We start from the raw sequence: 13956 nt of genomic DNA, 5'->3' as shown, positions 1-13956 counted from the left end.
GGTGGCCGGTCTGTGGGGGTGGCCAGTCTTTGGGTGACGGACGTTAGCTAAAATTCATCTTATCTGCTCCAATTTCTTATGTACTCTTCTTCCCCACTTTATACTAGGATAATTCCAAGGATGTGAAACTACCCTGAAGACAAATAAAGAGCAAGATATTTCAAGAGCATATTAAGACTAGAGAAGAAAAAATACATATGTGGGGTTAATATCAATTGAAACTCATATTATTATATATTGTTACAAGTTGTATTATGTTGACTTGTTGAAAAGTGGTATAACCTATTTTTAGTATCATTAAAAGTTGATCTAGCATACTTCAATACAAGGCAGAATTGTAATTTCACCTTACTTAATTTTATTACTGTAAACAAATATAGACATATAATATGCATGTTATGAATAGTATGCAGAGGTTATGTCCTTATATCATATTGCCCTGGTTTCCTTCTAGTTGCCTTTCCAATGCTAGTCTCCAGCTCTCAAGGTCCCTGACCTCAAGTCCCTCGATCTTCGCTTCGTCATCCCATACCCTCAATTGGCACATTTCCTTACACCACTTATCAGAACCAAACTCATCCCTCTCATCATCACTCATTGGTCCGCCTTGATATGCAAGACTCTTCTTGCTTGCATCGGAAAGCTTTTCCAAGTACCCTTTATCCACTGCACACAGATACCGCTTAGCAGCAACATGTGATTCCACCAGACGCGCAACCTTCGGAGAAAAACCCAGCGCAAGAACGAATTGCGCACCTAGCGTCTCGTGCCCGACTCTACCAACACTGGTCCCTGTTGCTTGTCCGCCGAGGTTTCTAGCTTCCCCTCCAGTGAGCTTGCGGAGGTCTTTGGCGGGTGCATATTGACCAATGTCGTGGAGCAACGCGGCAATTTGTGTGGCTTCGTCCACTGGTGGTGAAGCAGATGCTGCTTGGGCAGCGCATTGGAGAGAATGCTGGAGTTGAGAGATAGGTTCTCCAATGTAGGGTGTGTTTTCAGAGGCTTGGAGAACTGATATAACGTACTCGGCTACGGAAGATGGCGTTGGGATTGTTGGAAGTTCCATGACTGCGTTGACTATCGTAGAACTTTGAGGGAGGAGCAGCCACAGGTTGAAATGAAGGGTTGTATGATGGGAAAACAAGTGCAAGTTATAAACTAACCCTTGAAACTTTGACGCCTTCACGAGTATTACTAGTCAAGGCGACTGGCCATTCCTGGCCTATACATTGACCATGCCCAACCAATAGATTCAGAGCCAATGATTGCCTCTGCGTTGCATATCCACGAAATTCCTAAGATTTTCGGCTCTCGGTTCTCGCCTGTCGTTTACAGTGGGTCACATAGGCCCTGCATCCAGGCTAGCCATTTACCTCTTAGTACACTCTAGTGGTGAAAGGTCCCTCTATGTACTCTGTAGGCTGTAATGCGTTGAACTCTCTAGTGCAGCCTGCGGAAATGCTTATGTGGAGTTAGTTCATTGACATGGTTAATTTGGTGGATGATGTATGCCACGAGATGCATCTGTTGCTCAGGATATTACAGACCTACAGACGAACGTCATATAGATATCACGTTGAGACATCAGGCTTGAGCCTTGCGGATCACGTCTAGTTCGCCTTCGGATACATTGAACAGTGAGTTTTGTTACAGTTCAATTAAGCATCAGGAAAAAGACTTCATGAAACCCAGGTGATTTATAGTAAAGAATAACAGGCTGTCGTTCTTACAAGATACTGCCACTTAAAATGTAACCTGCTTTCCAGCGTCCACGCTGAGCATAGGAGATCCAAAACCATAGGTCAACGCTCCCGCTTTATAAGACTTCCCAGCCTTTCGCATATGTGTTGCCGGCCATTCCTGCTTTCTATGCTCGTAGTAACCCTGGCGCAGACCCCCCTCGCAAGCTCGATTGTAAGTTGCATAGATCGCTTTGCGGTCTGAGCTACTCTTGTTGGCACCGCTGCGATGCGCCAGGTAAGAAGTGAAGATTAGTAGCTCGCCTTGTTAGAGGTCAGTGATTGTAATTTAGATGTGAAACATGGGTCACTAACCAGCTTCTAGTTCAACAGACGTCCAAGTGTGAGAGTCAACCCAAGTCGACTCAATGCAGTTGGTAGCCTTGTTGATAGGAACATCCATCTCATGGCTTCCATCAACAACCTCAAGCCCTCCATTGCGAATATTGGAAGGATCCACACTCAGTAGAATCGTCAAGTGCTTGACATCCTTGATGTGCGTGTAAGCAACAGCATCAATGTGAGGTGCGAATCCGCCTGTCAAGTTGTCAGTTTCGGACAAGGATAGTGTATGTGACAATAGTCAGTCATACCGCTACCGGCAAGTTTATAATTAATCTTCTCCTTAAACAAAAGCATAGGCTCTTCTGCGAGATCATTCAGAAGACCAAGCAGCTTCGTGCTTCGTAGGAGATTGCTGAAACCTTTGTGACAATCGGCAAAGTTCTCAGTTCGGCAGAGAACAGTGTGGCCTTTGTCATTGACCTCCTAATTCACAATTAATTTCTTCTTGCCAAGTCATCAGTGTTTCAGTGGATCTCCAACCTCGTAGGGCATGAATTCTGAATCTTCAGTCGGTTTCCAGTTTCGAACTTCTTCCGCCCATGATTGAAGGTCTTTGACTTGGCCAGGCTGCAGTAGGTCACGGACAATTAAGTAGCCATTCTTCTTGAAGAAAGAAATCTGATCATCGGTGACTACCATGTTAAAAGGTTGAGTGTAATGAGTATAAGCAAAAAGTCTGGATGTTGACAAGTAATAAGAAGGTCTTGATTTTCCAGTTGTATTTAGCGGAATAATTGGTTTGATCAAGTAACATCCATATTTATATTTATCGTTATGCTTTTGATCCCCAACTCGCCTTGAAATATGTGTCTCGTGAGCTCCATGCGCATTCTCATTTGACATCAGCCATGGGTTGCTCGCTACTCGGCTCGAGATAAGATATCTAGTTCTGTCGGCTATCGCTCACTAGCTGCATTAGTCTCCCGCTACGGACACTTTTGCTTTGAGCAATGAGACAGGACAATTACAGCATGTACCCAGATAAAATGGCAAAAATGCAACTGTAGCATGCCGAGTAACCGAGACTAATGCTTTTTCATGACTGCATTCGACCAAATACAGTAGCATGGCCCACTTCAGATCAGACCCCCAGGACCCAAGCTAGAGCTAAGTGCTATTAGACGGGAATTAGGAAGGTTTTGCGGTAAGAAAACATGGAGACCCATACGAGGGTAGACGTTAGATCTTCCTCGGGGTATCGGCAACCGTTCCAAGATATCAAGACTGTCAAGCCCAACCAAACACAAGGACATTGCCCACGTGCACATAATGAGCTATCGGTTCCTGAAGAAGACAAAGAATCTTATCACAGCATCCAATAATGTTCCATTATCAGGGCACGCTGAAGCCTGTCTTTTATCTTTGTTCTATTTCCAACTATGCTGGAATTGGTTGCAGAAGGGTGTTGCAAACCAAGAACATCCTTGGTCCCCAAGCTTGGAGGTGCTGTCTTTGCATGTATAAAAGTTAAAGACCTCTTGGACATGTTCCAAGATAGATGCTTCTAAATAAGATCCTTTTCATACTATCAACTACAAGATTAGGACCATGGATAAGAAAGCTCCTCAAGATACGCCTGCTCCAAAGAGCAATCAAGACGATGAATCCTTCAAAAATGACACTGTTGTCAATTCCACAGACGTTGAAATCACAACCAAGTCTCGCATGTCAACCATCACAACAGTACTGACAAGCGGACTGGCTCTGTTCTCCGATGGATATAACGCGCAGATCATCGGATACATGAATCCTGTCTTTGCCAAGTTATACCCTGACAGCTTTTCCAGCTCGATCAAGACTCGACTCTCCAATGCATTCCTCATCGGCGAGGTCCTCGGTATGCTCTTCTTTGGCTACGCCATTGACAGACTTGGCAGACGGACTGGAATTGTGTTTGCGACCGTATTCTTGGTGCTGGGTATCATAATCGCGACTGCGGCACATGGCAAGACTGAGTTGGGCATGTTCTGGATGATGATTGTTGGCCGAGGTGTTGCAGGATTTGGTGCTGGTGGTAAGAACCGAAAAGGGACTTGATTTGAGAAAAAGATTTAACTGATGGCCTCGATAGGAGAATACCCGACTTGCGGTACAGGCAGTACCGAAGCCTCTGACGAAACTTCCTTTGTTAGACGCCGACGCGGACTCTTAGTCGCTGCTGCAACAGACTTTTCCATCGATCTCGGATTTGTTATGGCAGGTGTCGTAGCATTGATCGTCCTCGCAGCGTATCATCAACATGTCGGTGACGGTGTCTGGCGAATAAACTTTGGCATCGGATTTGTCCTGCCAGTAGCTCTTCTGTTTCTTCGACTTCTTCAGTTTGACTCAACGCAATATAAGAAACATGCGATCAAGCATGACATACCATATCTGCTCGTAATCAAGAGATATTGGAAGCCAATGCTTGGAACATCACTAGCCTGGTTCTTTTACGACTTTGTGGTAAGCACAGTGCTACAAATACACAAGCTGAGCCTCGGCCTTTATACTGATGTATGCCACAGACATATCCATTCGGAATCTTTAGTTCGACAATCATTGCTACGCTGAATCCCGATGACACCCTTCAACAGAATATTGGATTTGGTACAGTTGTTAACTGCTTTTACCTCCCTGGCTGCGTTGTTGGAGGACTACTCATGGACCGCATTGGTCGCAGACAAACGATGACTCTGGGCTTTCTCGGCTGGACAATCCTAGGCTTCATCATCGGTGGTGCGCTTTCCCCGATCCAGTCCGTGTTCCCTTTGTTCATCGTGCTGTATGGCATCTTCAACGCACTCGGAGAGATGGGCCCTGGTGTAAGTCCTAACCATTGACAGTACAGCTACCTGGAGACATGCTAACTATAAAAAAGGTCGCCACGTTTCTCTGTGCTGCAGAATCTTTCCCAACACCTCTTCGAGGACACTTCTTAGGCTTTGCGGCAGCAATGGGCAAGGCGGGAGCGGCGATTGGAACACAGGCCTTTACACCTATCCAAGACTCTTTTTCCGATAAGCAGCGAGGTATTCAAGCGGTGTTTCTCATCGGAGCTGCCTTTGCTGCTGTCGGTGGACTTGTTGCCTGGTTTCTGATCCCAGATAAGGACAAGGAGCTCGAGAGCGAAGACGCGCAATTCCGGCTGTACTTGGAGCAGAATGGATACAAGGGTTCTTTTGGTGACACATTGAAGGACTAAAAGTGGTATCTTCAATGTGTCGCTACCAGACAAGAGAACAAGATCTCGCTGAATCATATGAGAATGTGCAGGTCTTGGGTACAATTAGCTTCCGCCCTGTGGCAAGATTACAAAGTCAGGAAAAATACGAACAAAGATAAAGGCACTACCTAATACAAGCTTACTTTTTGAATTAATTTCTTATTTTAAATATTGAGCGAGCGATGAAGCTGGGAACCTTATTGGTCCACCTAAGGGGAAATCTCAACGCTATTGGGGCGCTATTGGATGCCACGACCATTGATCGCGCTAAGTCGCCAATAGTTATCTGTATGCCCCTGAGCCACTTTCCAGTCGTCTGCTGAAATAAAACTGGTGAATGTCCTGTTTTTCCTCATGTTGTTGATTCCCCCTTGGTTCATCCGGTTTTACAAAGCCTCCACCGTCGTTTCCCTTGTTTTTGCTTTCGTTTTTGGAAGCCTGCCAAAATGGTTTCCAATAAGCTAATTGCGGCTGCGTTTGCAAACCTGGCCTTGTTAGCTTCTGTGAATGCAGGCCCATGTAAGCCCCAGAGCATCGCGACCTCTGCCACTGACATTGGCTCTACAATTCTTGTGTCCGATACTACCACTGCCCTTTCCACTGCCATCGAGACCAGTACTGCGATCAGTGAGACCGAGACGGCAACCGAGACAGAGACAACTACCACGTTGACTGAGGCTGGAACAACTACGAGCGCGTCCGTGAGCGAGGCGTCAACGACCATCGTCATCAGCGAGAGTACTACAGTCGTCAGTAGCAGCGACACTACACTAGTCACCAGCAGTGAGGCTACTACATTACCCACCACCACCGAAGGCACAACGACCGTGGCCGAGAGCGCTACAACCACTACAACCGCCGAAGCAGAGCCAACAGAACTTCTCATCAACGGCAACTTCGACCTCGGAACAGTAGACCCCTGGCTATCGAGCAACGATGCCATTCAACTTGGCTCCTCCTCGCCCTACCAAGGACCAGTTTACGCACTCCTCCAGTTCGGAATATCTGATGGTGCATCTTACAACAACTACGTATATCAAAAGATCGACAAGTCTCTTCTCAAAACAGGCGTCTATCACTTCTCTGCTCAGGTCCGCGTTGATTTTGCGACTAATACCCAGTTTGGCGACGGGTGCAACGCAATGAGCATAGGCTGTTCCTATGGGGACCCTAATAACTTGGTTCGTGTCCAGGGATCCACGGTAACAGTCGCCGCAGATGATGCTGCTGGTCAATGGAGCCCTCTGGATACTACTTGTTCACTTACGGAGGATAAGCTGTCTCAGTATGGGTATGTTAGTGTTGCGATTGGATTTAGCTGCGCCAACGCTGAGGCCAACGTCGATGCGGTGACATTCGAGGAAGTTGTTTAGTGTTTACTAATCAATTTGTAATGCGTATCATACACCAAATTGACTATTTTATTACTCCGTAGCGCTTCCATGGTTCCATACGCTCTGTCAACCCTTCAGGTTCAGGTTCATCTGTGTTCCTTTCTATTGATAAGTCCATTTCTTCTGGACCACGCTTTGGCTTCACCATGAGTATTGCCATCATTCGATACTCATCAATCTTTGATGCCCATATTCGCATTTCAGACTCGACTGCAAACACGAGTGAGAATTTTGATTTGTCGCTATTGTCAGCACCCCATTGGACCTCGCATACATGTGTATCTGCTTGCATTAGCGACTGAAATGAGGGGGAAAGGATGGGGACATACCGTGTTGGGAAGTCGGGGTGACTGAGAGAATGTGTCTCAGGTAGAATCGTCCCTTTAGTAGAAACTTTGTCTGTTTCTGCTCAGATAGAGATTTCGACCTGTAAAATGACCGCTCTCCTGTAGGTTCACCACGGGTCTCTTTGCACAGGAGAAGCATGTTCTGGAAAAGATATGCATGGTACTATTTTAACGATGTTAGAAGTAAAAGCGGACTATTCGTCGGACAGCCTACCAGATTGGTCTTGGAACTCTTCGTCACATAGAGTGTCTTAGAGAGAATCAACTCACCAAGAGCATCTGGATCAATGCCCTTCCAGTCCTCTATCTTTTGTTGAAGCTTTTGAACAGCTGCCTGTGTATCCTCAGATATGGCGTTGTCCTGCAGCCGAACAACCAGCCTCGAAACAGAAGATCGAGCCATGCTGCCATCATTCTTCTGCTCTTCTGTGACGATCGGCTGGGCTTTCAAGTACTTAATGGTGTTGGTAAGTAAGTATCGGGAGTCGTGGTAAAATTAGATCATACCTCCAAGAATTCAAAGAGTGCAGAGATTCGTTTGGCTCTCATGGGCAGGATATCGAAGCATCTTCCCAGTAGGCTTCTTGTCTTATCCTTATCTCTGAAATGCCCTTCTTTCAGCCAAAGTTGTATGCTGGTTCTGTTAAGTTTATCGTTGGCATATGACGCAGCTTCAACCTCGATATATCTAAAAAGATAACCAAATGCTGAAGCCCATTCCTGATCGGCCGATGGACGTAACAGGTTCCCTTCCATAATGAGAAGCAATGCGATCTGTACATCTGCGAGTACTCTTAAGCCTTGAAATATTGGGTTCATATACATCTCCAGTTGGTCCTTGATCTCAAGGAGTTCAATGACATCCCGGACGAACTGACGCTGCTCGTTGACCAGCTTTCGAATCTCTGGGGGCTGGACGTCGACTTGTGCTTTAGCTGAAGACAAATCGTTCATAGGAAGACCAGTGATTACGAGGTTCTTGGTGATACTCGAAATGAGTGAGATTACCTATATCACGGTCAGTAATTACGTCATGCTTCAACGTCACCACATGGCTTTACCCTGAAAATGCCATACTCGTTACCCCACATCAGGTCCTGGACTGTGATCAAGTTGCTTGTTTCTATATCCAATCTGTCGTGACAGAACTGAGCAAACCATAAGACTAGCTCTTTCCTGACATTGTCGGTCAGGTCCTCTGGTAGACCGACATCCAGGAGAGTTGGGTCCAAAGCCTGAGCAAGGATCACGAGTGGCATAACCTCCTGAAGAACTGACCAGAGGTGAAAGAAGTCGTCAAGGGGGTGAGGGATTTCGTCAAAGTACCTTTGCATCCCCGGTATCGTGAGGAGCTTAAGCTTGATCTCGAGGCATTCTATCAGTAAAGGCTGGTCCATAACTGGCCCAGGTGTTCGACCATTGAGAGCAGCTTCTTCTCCGAAGTCATAGTGCTCAGCATTAGTGATATCATCCTGATACACAGGCAATGCGATGACAGACATGATGGAGATGTCTCCTAAACTCAGGCCTGAGAAGACAGACCAGTTGTGAGATCTTGCAATCGAGCTTCGGAATGAAAAGTCCATGGTTTCTCTCACTGCGCGGCGATATACACGTGATGACTCAAGGTCATCCTCGAAGTCAAACTTGGATATAGCAAGGCTGGTATCGGTGCTGATTGATGTAGCTGGTGATGCCGCAGTTGATTGCTGACTTGTGTTTTGAGATGGAGATGCACTCAGTGAGAGAATGCTCATGCGCCTTGAAATAATTGTCTGAGCATCCAAAGCGTCCTCAATATTCATCAGCCGACGTGACAGGGCGTCGTTGCTATCTAGAAGAACTTTGACATTATTGGAGAGCTGCTCCTGATGTTCTTTTGCGGTTTCACCAGAGTCACTGAGAATGAGTCAGATATTGTCCCAGTAATTGCACGATAAACGCACCTTTGCAGAATCATCAAGACAAGTGTCATTGAGCTTTTGAAACTTTGCAGCCTATTGAGAAGAGTAACAAACGTACTCTCCTTCCATACCCACTGCAAACGACCTCTAAGCGGCACCTTTTCCGCGCCATCTTTCGCCCGCAATGACTGAAGTTCCTTATGCAACTCCGAGTAAAGAAGCACCCCATCTGTGAGGACCGCCACGACCTGATTCACCCCAATGAGCGCGGCATGCTGAACCCTAACTGACCCAAGGTTCTTGGTCAGGCTCTGAAGCCCCATCAGTATGACCTGGGTGCTCTGGACTTCAGAGTAGACATGAGCCGCGACCTGCGGGGTCTCTTTCGCTGCCGAGACATAAGGGCTGAGGAACTTGACAGCCTCTACTGTGATTGAGATGAGTCCTGCGATGGAAGCGGCGACACTCAACGGATCGGACATCGTGGTGATGAGATGGTTGAGGTTGGAGAGTCGCGAGAGGAAGCCTGAAACACCATTATTGATTATTGAGGCTGTGTCGAAAATGCCAAGCCCAGTTCAGCCCTGCGGGGTTATGTAATCAAGATCGAGATTTCGATGAAGTCATTAGTTGAAAGAAAACAGACATCAGTGGTGCCTTCAGTATTTGGAAACTCGCCTTGGGAAACATCTCAATGAATGTATAGAAGTTTTATTTGTAAGTTGACCTTGAACATGATCATTGGCTGTCTCTGTTACCATACTTGACGCAGCCTGGGGCTTGGCTCGAGATAAAACGAGGATCTGCAGGGATTATACCCTGTAATAGGTACTTATCCAGTGGCCCTCTCCCAAGCATTGTCAGGCTGATCTTGTGCCAACAAACACTTAATGGGGCTAGCATATGTATGGAATTGACATATTCTTGTTAATATAAGCAGTCGCGTAGCCTTTTCGGCAAAGACACAAGATAAACCTGGCATGCGCGTGGGCTTGACCTCTAGGATGTACATTGCAAGTATTCGCCTTACACGTCAGTTATCGTAGCAGTGCCATGTAAGAAACAGTAGTATCGCTTCCCATGATATCAAGTACAAATAATAGATTTATCATTACCCTATGTATTCAATCTCTGTCTTTTGCAAATAGGGAGAGTCTTGCTGTCACGTACATAATATAACTTCTATAGGTAGTACTGTATAACAACAAGGGACATTTTCAGAACGATCTATAGGCGGAAATTTACATAAGTTCAATGTCAGCAATTGGCTATTAAATACGGCATCTTTGCATACCATTGCGATATTGGGTTTAATTAGTGAGAAAATTAATTCTAAGCATGAATTCTCGATAAGCTCGTGCGCCAATCAGAGCACCCTGGCTCGGATATTCGGCAAGTGAGCGGCAGTAGCATGCATGCGCCGTCACCAGATTAACGGCTAAACAGTGCCGAAACCTAGATCTCGTGGCTCGGGAGATCGCTTGTTCTGGAAGGTCGAGATTAGGCTTGATAAGATGGGCTTCTGCAGCTTAATCTGTGTGATACAGCATGTACCGAAATGAATAATACGGGAGAGTGTAAATTTAAATCTTGACGAGACGGTTGAAGCTTTGGCTTAAAGAGAAGTATGTTTGTCTGCCTTGTGATTCCGTCTGGCCAATGTAAGCAAGACACTGTCTTGTTTCACAAGCCCGGGATGACCTAGAGATCGACAGTACCCACTGCCCACTGTCGCCTGACTCCCGCGCTGTATTGGCTAATCCTACCTCCGGATCATCAGGAACCTTTGGCATTACAAAAGATCTCCCCCTTTAATCAGGAAGGTGGCATTAATCTTTCACAGCGATAAGACAATTTGTTAACTTTACTGGTATAGTATACGGCTATAGGAGAAGGTATGGAATGCGGGCTATCCGGGGATATGGTAGCGCCCGATCGAGACCGCCTAGATCTATATATATGTAGTTACATCCTCCCGTCTTGGCAGTATTTCTCTTGTACAACCACGGTTCTTCCATTCAAGTTCGATATCCTCAATCATCATGAAGACAGCTTTGTTGAGTGTCCTCACGGCGCTTGCCCTTGTCGGCCAAGGCAGCTGCACACCTGCAGCCAGCCTCGATAAGAGGTACTTGCAAGAAGACGGCGGTATCAAGTACAAGGTCTTCGAGCACGCTGCTACTGGCTCCAAGACCAAGATTGTTTCGAACTCTGGAATTTGCGAGACCACACCTGGTGTTAACCAGCACTCTGGCTATTTCTCCGTTGGTAAGTACCTTATTCTCATCAATCCCCTTGGCAGTTCCTGACTGGTGATTTCTTCAGGGGACAATATGAACATGTTCTTCTGGTTCTTCGAGTCACGCAAGGATGCCAAAACAGCTCCACTAGCCCTCTGGCTCAATGGTGGACCCGGCTGCAGTTCCATGATCGGCTTGTTTCAGGAAAATGGACCCTGTACCTTCAACAACGGAGGGTCCAAGCCTACTCTGAACCCCAACTCATGGAACACCTTTGCCAACATGGTAAATCCAACCCCCTCTCCAGAAGTACAATGCACTGACCGTTCAAGCTATATGTCGATCAACCCATCGGCACTGGTTTCAGCTACGGCACCGACGACGCTGTATCGACTCTCGCTGCTGCTCCTCGAGTCTGGAATCTCCTCCAGGCCTTCTACGCCCAGTTTCCCGAGTATGAGAACCGCGACTTTGGTCTTTTTACCGAATCTTATGGCGGTCACTACGGTCCTGAGTTTGCGTTTTACTTTGAGCAGCAGAACGCTGCTATTGATGCTGGAAAGATCAAGGGCGAGAAGATCAACCTCGTAGCCCTTGGCATCAACAACGGCTGGATCGATCCTGGTAAGGCCTCTTGCGCCTTTAGACCCGGTTCCAATGCTGACACGTAACAAAGGTAACCAGTATAGAGATTACATCGACTACGCCGCCAACAACACCTACCGAAAGCTCATCACACCAACTCAGTACAGCAAGTACCTCAACACATACAACCAAAAGTGTGTCCCTGCGTTTGCCAAGTGTCCAGGTCTCACAGGCAACGATGCCGCTTGTGGTAACGCAGACGACGTCTGCAGCTCGGCTATCGAGAGCCCCTTGGAGAGGCTTGCAGACTTTGATGTCTACGACATCCGGGCTTCGAGCAATGACCCTTTCCCCCCGGCGACTTACTCCACCTATCTTACATCTGCGTCTGTGATGAATGCCATTGGTGCGCAGTCTGACTACCAGGAATGTGGTGATGATTCTTATAACAAGTTTATCGCGAGCGGTGATAGTATGTTTCCATTTTAGCTGTATACGCCATTGTGACTAACGAGTCCTTTACAGGGGGACGATCGTTCTTACCGACACTTTCGCAAGTCATTGATTCAAAGATTACAGTTCTCATCTGGGCTGGCGATGCTGGTAAGTTGACCTGACTCCCGTGATCTATACCCTGTCGATCTAACAATATCTAGACTGGATTTGCAACTGGATGGGTAACTACAGGGCCCTCAACTCAATCGCCCCTCAATCATTCGTCTCAGCTCCTCTCAAGTCATTCACTGTCGGTGGAAAGAAATACGGAGAATTCAAAACCTCTGGAAACCTGAGCTGGCTGCGAGTTTATGGCGCTGGTCATGAAGTTCCAGCCTACCAGCCCGAGGCTGCGTTGGCGGCGTTCATTGCGACCATGTCCAAGAAGCCTATCTCATCCACATAATGGATTATGCTGGTAGCATTTTATCTCGGATATCATGAATTGAATATTTCACTATAGCTGGGCTCAAAGAAAATGGTGGCCCATGTTTGAGAACTGCTTTCTTCTTGCTACAGAACCTATGCTAGGAACAAGAAATCTGTCAGGGCCGTATGAGACCGCATTCAAGCCCTGCCTTCAAAGCAGCCTGTCGCATCTCCAGTTGTTCTTCTCTGGTCGGAGGAACTGGCTCTACTCCACGCTTCTCTCTAGACTCCCTGGTCTCATATAAAATTGGTCCTTCATCCTCGTCATGCGAAATCGTATAAGAGCGAACCTCTGCATTGGCCCAATCCGTGCCTATTGAAGTTAGCACCCAGACAGCTAAATAACAATGGCAAAAACATACCATCTGGATTAATAACGTTCACCCAGTCGTCCGTGAGGAAATGTAGAAAGCCTCCATGGGAAACGACCACGATTTCTCTCTCAGGCCTTTCGCTCAGCCATTGCCGTGCTACCTCGGCCCTTTTTATGAGACTCCCTATGGCGGGTGCCCATTTTCCTTCCTGCACATATGCTTCGTCAACATCTTTGACCATATTACGCACAGAAAACGTAATTACACACCTTGATTTGCCAACCTGGCTCGACCAGACCGAAGTCAACCGGTTGATGTTCGAACTCTGCCTTTATCGCAGAGAGATCACTGCCGGTGTCACAGTTCAAATCGCTGACTTCTTGTACTTCTGGTAAGGCCACAATCTGTAACCCGCGCTCGAGTTGAGTGGGAAACGCTAGCAGGGTCGTTTGGAGCGTGCGTCGCAGTGGCGATGACACGATCAGGTCAACATTGGCAAGCCCAGGGAACTTGGATAGCAGGCCTCTTGCTTGCTCTTCTCCCAGAGGTGTCAGATCGGTGTCGGGCAGAACTAAGTTTGCTTCGCCTAGGTTGTGAACGGCTTGGCCGTGACGCACGAGATGAATAGTCTGCGGCATGTTGTATTGTCCTTCTCAAGCTAATGAAATGGTTGTAACTGGGATTTGAATGCTGTTTGAGCTTCATCTTCAGTGCACTGGTCTATTTATACAAGGCAACTCGATAAGCTTTAGAAGTGGGGGACTGTGTCGTTGGCATTGACCAACAGCGTCCGCGGGCTCCGTCCGTACAGACTAGCCATCGAACCCTGCCTCGGACTCGGATCCAGCCTCGCAAGGGATTCCTTCATTGCGCGTTCTCTATTTTTATTCTGGGGCTTGTTAATTCCCCGGATACGTCATTGCTGCGGCCCTACTGGCAATATGAGGGCGGTTGAGAAG

The 13956-nt window shown here is 47.0% G+C and overlaps 7 protein-coding genes across 7 annotated transcripts; 3 read left to right on the top strand and 4 right to left on the bottom strand.

Moving 5' to 3' along the window:
* Window positions 1-424: 424 nt before the first annotated feature.
* FOIG_13292 (uncharacterized protein) lies at window positions 425-1066 on the bottom strand (the record flags this gene model as incomplete). The annotated part of the gene is made up of 1 exon (XM_031214442.1): window positions 425-1066. The coding sequence occupies one exon, from the start codon at window positions 1064-1066 to the stop codon at window positions 425-427; it is 642 nt and encodes a 213-aa protein (XP_031055813.1).
* A 677-nt stretch (window positions 1067-1743) lies between these two features.
* On the bottom strand, window positions 1744-2723 carry FOIG_13291 (uncharacterized protein; the record flags this gene model as incomplete). The annotated part of the gene is made up of 4 exons (XM_031214441.1): window positions 1744-2003; window positions 2055-2276; window positions 2333-2507; window positions 2565-2723. 4 exons carry the CDS (start codon window positions 2721-2723, stop codon window positions 1744-1746), a joined length of 816 nt encoding a protein of 271 aa, XP_031055812.1.
* A 909-nt stretch (window positions 2724-3632) lies between these two features.
* FOIG_13290 (uncharacterized protein) lies at window positions 3633-5268 on the top strand (the record flags this gene model as incomplete). The annotated part of the gene is made up of 4 exons (XM_031214440.1): window positions 3633-4098; window positions 4156-4529; window positions 4592-4888; window positions 4945-5268. The coding sequence occupies 4 exons, from the start codon at window positions 3633-3635 to the stop codon at window positions 5266-5268; spliced, it is 1461 nt and encodes a 486-aa protein (XP_031055811.1).
* A 467-nt stretch (window positions 5269-5735) lies between these two features.
* Window positions 5736-6662, top strand: FOIG_13289 (uncharacterized protein; the record flags this gene model as incomplete). Its single annotated transcript, XM_031214439.1, has 1 exon — window positions 5736-6662. One exon carries the CDS (start codon window positions 5736-5738, stop codon window positions 6660-6662), a length of 927 nt encoding a protein of 308 aa, XP_031055810.1.
* FOIG_13288 (uncharacterized protein) lies at window positions 6654-9443 on the bottom strand. The gene is made up of 6 exons (XM_031214438.1): window positions 8977-9443; window positions 8092-8929; window positions 7538-8038; window positions 7245-7484; window positions 7013-7193; window positions 6654-6965 (listed from the first exon to the last, which is right to left on the bottom strand). Exons 1-6 carry the CDS (start codon window positions 9414-9416, stop codon window positions 6706-6708), a joined length of 2460 nt encoding a protein of 819 aa, XP_031055809.1. The 5' UTR covers window positions 9417-9443; the 3' UTR covers window positions 6654-6705.
* Window positions 9444-10957: 1514 nt separating this feature from the next.
* Window positions 10958-12660, top strand: FOIG_13287 (carboxypeptidase D; the record flags this gene model as incomplete). The annotated part of the gene is made up of 6 exons (XM_031214437.1): window positions 10958-11202; window positions 11260-11459; window positions 11507-11798; window positions 11851-12231; window positions 12285-12362; window positions 12416-12660. Exons 1-6 carry the CDS (start codon window positions 10977-10979, stop codon window positions 12658-12660), a joined length of 1422 nt encoding a protein of 473 aa, XP_031055808.1. The 5' UTR covers window positions 10958-10976.
* FOIG_13286 (uncharacterized protein) lies at window positions 12650-13698 on the bottom strand. The gene is made up of 3 exons (XM_031214436.1): window positions 13267-13698; window positions 13046-13205; window positions 12650-12996 (listed from the first exon to the last, which is right to left on the bottom strand). Exons 1-3 carry the CDS (start codon window positions 13633-13635, stop codon window positions 12800-12802), a joined length of 726 nt encoding a protein of 241 aa, XP_031055807.1. The 5' UTR covers window positions 13636-13698; the 3' UTR covers window positions 12650-12799.
* Window positions 13699-13956: the final 258 nt, after the last annotated feature.

This window comes from Fusarium odoratissimum (genome assembly GCF_000260195.1).
Source record: "Fusarium odoratissimum NRRL 54006 unplaced genomic scaffold supercont1.32, whole genome shotgun sequence".
Classification (NCBI taxonomy): domain Eukaryota; kingdom Fungi; phylum Ascomycota; class Sordariomycetes; order Hypocreales; family Nectriaceae; genus Fusarium; species Fusarium odoratissimum.
The sequence above is the reverse complement of the archived record's forward strand: the minus strand, read 5'-3'. Positions and strand labels throughout refer to the sequence as shown.

Bases quoted from the DNA above. Each gene is read 5' to 3' on its own strand.
- FOIG_13288 (XM_031214438.1), bottom strand. From the start codon at position 9,416: ATGTCCGATCCGTTGAGTGTCGCCGCTTCCATCGCAGGACTCATCTCA. The intron at 8,930-8,976 runs GTGCGTTTATCG...ACTCATTCTCAG, and splicing joins GTCTTGATGATTCTGCAAAG to TGACTCTGGTGAAACCGCAA. The intron at 6,966-7,012 runs GTATGTCCCCAT...TAATGCAAGCAG, and splicing joins CACCCCGACTTCCCAACACG to ATACACATGTATGCGAGGTC.
- FOIG_13286 (XM_031214436.1), bottom strand. From the start codon at position 13,635: ATGCCGCAGACTATTCATCTCGTGCGTCACGGCCAAGCCGTTCACAAC. The intron at 13,206-13,266 runs GTGTGTAATTAC...GCATATGTGCAG, and splicing joins AGCCAGGTTGGCAAATCAAG to GAAGGAAAATGGGCACCCGC. The intron at 12,997-13,045 runs GTATGTTTTTGC...TAACTTCAATAG, and splicing joins GAACGTTATTAATCCAGATG to GCACGGATTGGGCCAATGCA.